This window comes from Podarcis liolepis, assembly GCF_965112155.1.
Source record: "Podarcis liolepis genome assembly, chromosome: 17".
Classification (NCBI taxonomy): domain Eukaryota; kingdom Metazoa; phylum Chordata; class Lepidosauria; order Squamata; family Lacertidae; genus Podarcis; species Podarcis liolepis.
In genome coordinates this window covers 20,774,323-20,780,930 of record NC_139571.1, presented here as the reverse complement: position 1 = coordinate 20,780,930, position 6,608 = coordinate 20,774,323, and the positions used below count along the sequence as shown (strand labels likewise).

The following is a 6,608-nucleotide window of genomic DNA, read 5'->3' as shown; positions in this document are numbered from 1 at the left end:
AGGAATAAGCAATCCTTGATTTTTCAACCTAATAAAATATGTCTATCCATTTTTTCCCGTGACGCCCCCAGACTTAGGTGGAATAACCTGATGATGGCTAAAGGGTACCTACGTGATTTGTTAAATATTCCTTTTTCCCGGATAGATCTTCTATCTGTAGTACCCCTAAATGCCACGCCCTGGCCAAGGAAATTTATGCTCTCCTTTCAGTCTGCAAGGATCCCACATCTTCTTGCAAGACAAAAAGATCGGCTGGCACCCTGGGAGATTGTAACAACAAGAGTCTTTAAGGACACGAGTGTTAAACCTCTTTTTCCCAACATTTTAACCGGCAATGAACGCCCGTTTCCTTCCTCTGTCCCTATAATAAAGGGAAAAACACCTAGCCGGAAAAACACCTAGCCGGAAAAACACATTTTCATAATGTTTTCTTTCAAGGCATTACATGCCGTGAATTTCATACCGGTGGTCCATAACCTTTCCCAGTCTTCAAACATAATGTTGTACCCAATGTCTTGAGCCCATTTTATCATGGCTGATTTAACTATCTCGTCTTGAGTGTTCCATTTGAGCAGCAAATTATACATTCTCAAAAAGGTTGGTTTCCAGGTGGAAAAATCAAAATTAGAGACAGAATTACTTGAACCTAAGACGAAAGTGCTCTCGAGAAAGGATGGGATTATTATCCCCTTTAATAAATGGATTGTTAACCTTAACACTTGCAAACGTATGAACAGACTGCTTACAGACGTAGACTTTCCATAAATATGACAATATTTGGAATGAGTTTATACAAAATGTAGTAGGCTATAAATATGTAGGATAAAATCAAATTTATAAGAATGTATGGGTTAGGGTATTTCTTTGTATATTGTATATATTGTTTCTGTCTATCTACACATTGTTGTACCTTTTCATTTTTCTTTGCATCAGTTTCTTAGTATATCATATTAATACCCAAAATTAAATAAGGGGTGGGGAGGAAACCAGACCAGAACTTGCTTTTTTCCTTCTCCCTCCCAGTCCCCTTTTCCTTTACTGCTATGTCTTTTGACTTTACATATTGAAGGCCCAAGGCTTGCAATTCCCATTACACCTGGTTGCTAAACACAATTACAGAACATGTGGATGTGTTGGAGGGCTGTAAATCATCCTACTCTTGGTGGCAAAACTGACAAAAGTGATCCAGCACAAAACAAACAGCTATTAAATGTTGTCTAAATAAGATTAAAAACCTCTTTTGTAGTGCACACAATGTTGTATGCAGAGAGAATAGGAGTCACAGCAAACCCTATATCTATTTTCAAGGGAAAGTTCATGTAAGCGTAATATATTGTATTTGTTTATGTTCATTTCTTTATCCTTTCTTATTCCATTGTTTCTATTTATTTATTTGCATTGTTTAAATGTTATGTAACTCATGTATATTTGTCTATGTGTCAATTAATAAAGATTTTGTAAAATTTAAAAAAAAGGAACTGGGCAAGGGAGAGTCCAGCCTTAGCCTTGCCTCTCCAAAAGCTTGTCAGTTTGCCTGGAATGGGGGTGGGGAACTGGCTGCCCTTTAATTTTGGGAGGGGTGGGCTTTGGAAACACACACACACACACACACACACACACACAGCATTGTCCCATTATTTCAATGCAAAATGCTACATCCTATCTTGCTAATTTTGTCCTGTATTTCATAGAACTGTAGAGTTGGAAGAGACCTCGAAGGACCATCCAAGCCCATCCCACTGGAATGTAGGTTCTTTCCCCCCCCCCTCCCCATCTCCCTGCCAAGTTAGGGATCCTCTCCAAATGCTTGTGTTTGAAAGGGAATGTGAAATGTCACTTTTTTAAAAAGCTCTGGGTAGCCAAGCAGAGACAGAATCAAATTTGAGAGACCATTCTGCGAGGGATTGTAATGGGAGCGCCTTGAGCACCAGATAAAAAAACTAAACTCCCCCCAACTGCACTGCCCCACCCTGTCCTGTATTTAGCAAAAACGAACACAGCAGCCCCAATAGAAGGGTCATCCAGCCCAGTCTTGAACCCACAGCCCTGAGATTTAAGTCTCATGCTCTGCCAGTTGGGCTCTCTCCCTTAACGTTACTTCATATTGTATTGGTTCCATTAAGCTCTGGGATTTGGAGGGTTACCAGATGTCGGTGGCAGGTCTGAACACAAGCTCGTCGAGGGAAAGGAGGCTCCAAGATGGCGACGGCTTAGCAAGCAGGCTTCGGAGCTCCGCAGATAACAGGACTGTAATTAGCGTTGATTCCACCCAGGGAAGTAATTTTTCCTTTTTTACTTCTCTGCTTTTAAACTTACCAACCTACTGAGATTCTAACAGCACCTTCTTGTCTATGCTATGAGAAACATCTTGGGCAAGTTCTGCAAAGCCCAAGCTGGTCACCACTTGCACGCTCCTCGTCCAGGGCAGCCAAGTTGCACTCACAGAAAAGTCTACCAGGAGCTCCACCTGCTCATGCATGGAGAGGGACTTGTAGTCTCAAAACATCTGGAGGGCCAAGTTTGCCTATTGCCTGCTCTACATTTGACATCGCCAAGAAGTGGCATGGCCTCACAACAGATCAACGAGTATACCTGAAGGAGCGTCTCCACCCCCATCGTTCTGCCCGGACGCTGAGGTCAGGCTCTGAGGGCCTTCTGGCAGTTCCCTCACTGCAAGAAGCAAAGCTATAGCTATAGGTAACCGGTTAGAGGGCCTTTTCGGTAGTGGCACCCACCCTGTGGAACGCCCTCCCATCAGATGTCAAAGAGATAAACAACTACCTGACATTTAGAAGACATCTGAAGGCAGCCCTGTTCAGGGAAATTTTTAATGTGTGACATTGTCATGTATTTTTAATCTTTGTTGGAAGCCGCCCAGAGTGGCTGGGCAGACCCAGCCAGATGGGCGGGGTACAAATATTAAATAATAATAATTATTATTATCAACGAGATGAAAGGATGGACCTGCAGGCTTTCATGGATGCGATCTGCTTCCTGGCCCATCATCCCTGACCACTGGTTGTATTAGCTAGGGATGATGGGAGTTGTAGTCCCCAAACATCTGGAGAGCAGAGTTTGCCAATGCCTGATGTAGAGGATTGTCTGCAGAGGCCATGCTGAAGCCACGGTTGCTTATATTGCTGTTCCTGGTGGCAGGGGAAAAGAACTGTGAGGGAATCATCCTGTTAGAGGCAGAGCAGGCTCGCAATGGCACCATGAACCAAAGCAGCTCTTGAGGCAAAAGACTGACAGAGTGTTCTCCTTCATGGAGAGCACAGGTTGCAGTGGGATTAACCAGACACCCCTCTGTTACTGGGAGTTAGTTTGGATGGCCACCGTTGTGATTGGGCTCCTCGGGTTGCTGGGGAGAGTTGGCTGTTGCCAATTTTGGTTGACAGCTTTAGTTTATATATTCCCAGCGCGCAGCATTGAGCTTCCTCTTTTCACTGTGCGCATTGGATCACCTGCCCACCCACCCTAATTTTAGGACATTTTTTCCATTTTACCTTGCTATGCCTGTCATGGGGTCGTCTGCTTTTGGGTCAGGGGCCTGGTAGGAATTTTGTCCATTTGGCTGATTGGCTGGTGCCATTTGGTTTTTGCCTACTGCGTAGCATATTGTCACAACTTGTAAGGCTGTGGTTAGGCATTAGTTTTAGAAAATTGGTTGGTGGAGGAGTATGGATTGGCTGTGCCTGCTCCTCCAAATGCTGCTGCTGCAAGCGTATTCCGTTAAAGGAATCCAGGGGCTCACCATGCTTTTGTCCGAACCTGTCAAGGGGCTAGGGCCACGCAAGAGCCCCTGGGAGCATCTGGGGAGAGGTGAGGGTCTGGCACCCAGCTCCATTTACTCCCCATAAAATGTTTTCCCTTACTGACTTTGCAGGCTTGCATTTACGGTCCCCAACCCTAATCTGCGGGTTGCCATCTGATTGGATTTTATTCCGATCCTGATCTGATTTGAGGATGTATTTTAATTGATTGTCTGATTTTATGTAAATGTGTTATACATTTGATGTTAGCCGCTCTGAGCCTAGCTTTGGCTGGAGAGGGATGGATATAAATAAAATTTATTGTTAATAATAATAATAATAATAATAATAATAATAATGTCAGTTCTGTCCCTGGGCGGGAACAAATAGTCACAACCAGTGCCTAAGCAACCACTCACATTTTGCATTTTAATAAAGTTGTGGCCAAAATTATGCCAAAAACCTGAATTATGGTGGCAAGTGTGAATTTATCAGGGTGGCTTGGGGACCTCAACACGCAATGCTGCATTATACAGGACATGTGGCAACTCTGTGAATTCTATGATTCCTCAGCGTGCATCTCAGCAGCAGAAGCTGCAAGGAGGGGGGAGGAACAGGCGTCTGAGGCTCCAAGCCCTGCCCATGTGCTCCAGCAGGCTCCGCCCTCCTCCTCCGTTACATAGAGCCGGACAGAGCTGCTTTCCCCCCTTTTCCTCTCGAGGCGCAGAGAGGTGCTGAGGACCACGGATGAGACGCATGCGCAGCACCAGCCGCCACTGGAGGGGCTGCTGCTTCTGCGGGGCTCGGGGTGCTGGCTGCCGCAGTAGCATCTCTGCTCGGAGGGGCCAAGGCAAGGAAGGCGAGTGCTGCTGCGTCGGCTGGCGAGGCCGGGCGGGAGGCTCTCCGCACCAGCTGGCAGAGAGGTACGCCGACCTGGCCGCCAGCCACGCCGAGGCGCTGAGGCTTGGGGAGGAGCGTGAGCGCCAGAGCGGGCGGCTGCGGGAAGAGAACGCGCGCCTCAGGCTGGAGAACCGGCGCCTGCGCAGGGAGAACCGCAGCCTCTTCCGCCAGGCTCTGAAGCTGCAGCCCTTCCAAGAACAGGAAGTCAAGCCTGGAGAGGCGGGGGGAGGAGGAGGAGGAGGAGACGGCAGCTGCGAAGATGGGGAGTCTGCAGGAATCACCATTTCCTCCCGGGAAGGAGAGGAGCTGATGCAGAGTGGTGCAAAGAGGGCACGAGTCGGAGATGGAGGCAGAGGGGATGCGCCTGACATAGCCTGATGAAATCTCCCAATCTCCCAGAAGCGTAACAAAAGGAGAGTTGGATCTGACAAGACTCCCTTTTCCTTCTTCGCCCATCCCTCCGCCTCTCCCATCGGAGAAACTGATGCCTGAATCTGGCACCTCCTGGAGGAAGACTGCCTCAGAACTTAAAACGCTTTCCTTTTTTTGGCACCTGGTGAGGGAAAGCAGGCTCTCTGCACACCCCACCCATCACGGAGGGAAGCATCCTCCCCCGTTTGTACCTTTCCCCCCTCGCAGGCAAAACAAAAGGTTCTGGTTGCCTGGTTTCCAGAAGCTACACCTCCCCCCCCCCTTGTTTACCTGCTGGCAGGAGGATGTTTTTGCCACCTGCCTTGTCCCCAAACTGGATCCCTTGGGAGCCTCTGCTGATGCAAGGAAGTCATGATCAGCACAGCACCTGCTGGCAATAGCCTCAAAAGCATGGGATGGCGTAAGGAAAAGACTTACTCGTCAGTCTTCAGTTTAACAGCAGTCTTTGGAAGGCTGGAATTTTTGCTGAATTGCTGGCCTTAAAACAAATTGCCTCTGGGGTTAACGAATCTTTGAAAGGCTCTTCAAAAAATAAAATTTGCGATGCACTGGATTGCTCTCCGTTGTACGTTTGTAATTGTTCCTGTTACAGCTGCCAGCTTTGCAGTCCAAACTCCAGGAACGGGTTTGATTCTTGGGGATGAGGGTTGCCTGCTAAGGAGAGGTAGTTTGCAGGATACAAAGCTGGGCTGCAGTGCCTATATACATACGTACCTGGGAGTAAGTTATTAAAACCATTGGGTATGTTTAGGAGTGCACCGCTAAGCCAACTATGCTGCTCCGGTTTCTCTTGTGGGTTTTTTTTTTTTTTTTGGTGTAAAAAATAAATGCAAATGATTTGTCTTGCAGATGCTATACCCTTTTAAAATGTGGCTCTTTTGAAGGGGGTATTATTGGGTTATTGCTTTTATTTTTATTTTATATACTGTGGTCTTTTTATGTGAACTGCCCCGAGACCTCCTGGTATAGGGCAGTATATAAATTCAATCAATCAAGAATGATGTATCCATGTTCCTGCAGCAGAGAGAGCCCACCTGAGTTTTGAAGTGAAGTTGGCACAGCTGTATTTTGAGGTTGGAATTCCTGAAAGGCAGATACTGCAGAACCCTGTTTGATATATATTTAGTGAGCCACAGCCACATACAGCTCATATATATTCACATACATTTCAAGACTACGGTTAGCTTAATTTTTTGTAAGGTAGGCCCTTTGGCCAGTGTACTTGTGCTGATTTAACAGTTATGGAGATTACTCCATAATGCAATGTTCTTTAGATCTCTTTGCACGTGCTGAATCTGTAAACTGAACAAAAAATGTTTGTTTTTAACAACGGTCTAAAATGGCACAATTCAGCCTAAAAAGGTTTTCTTTGTCCTTGGCCATTTGAACACTTTACAACCTCATAAGCGTGTTTTCATTCTTGGGAGATGCTCCCCCAATGATGTGTCCAGCTTCCAAGAATGTGTGTTCAGAATTACATTTGTGTAATGCCTGTTTGCACGCCCCCCTTTCTCTCTGGGGGGC

The 6,608-nt window shown here is 46.3% G+C and overlaps 1 protein-coding gene across 1 annotated transcript; it reads left to right on the top strand.

The window, feature by feature from the left end:
- The first annotated feature begins 4,424 nt into the window (after positions 1 to 4,424).
- Positions 4,425 to 5,637, top strand: TUSC1 (tumor suppressor candidate 1). The gene has a single exon (XM_083482392.1). The coding sequence runs from the start codon at positions 4,500 to 4,502 to the stop codon at positions 5,028 to 5,030; it is 531 nt and encodes a 176-aa protein (XP_083338518.1). The 5' UTR covers positions 4,425 to 4,499; the 3' UTR covers positions 5,031 to 5,637.
- Positions 5,638 to 6,608: the final 971 nt, after the last annotated feature.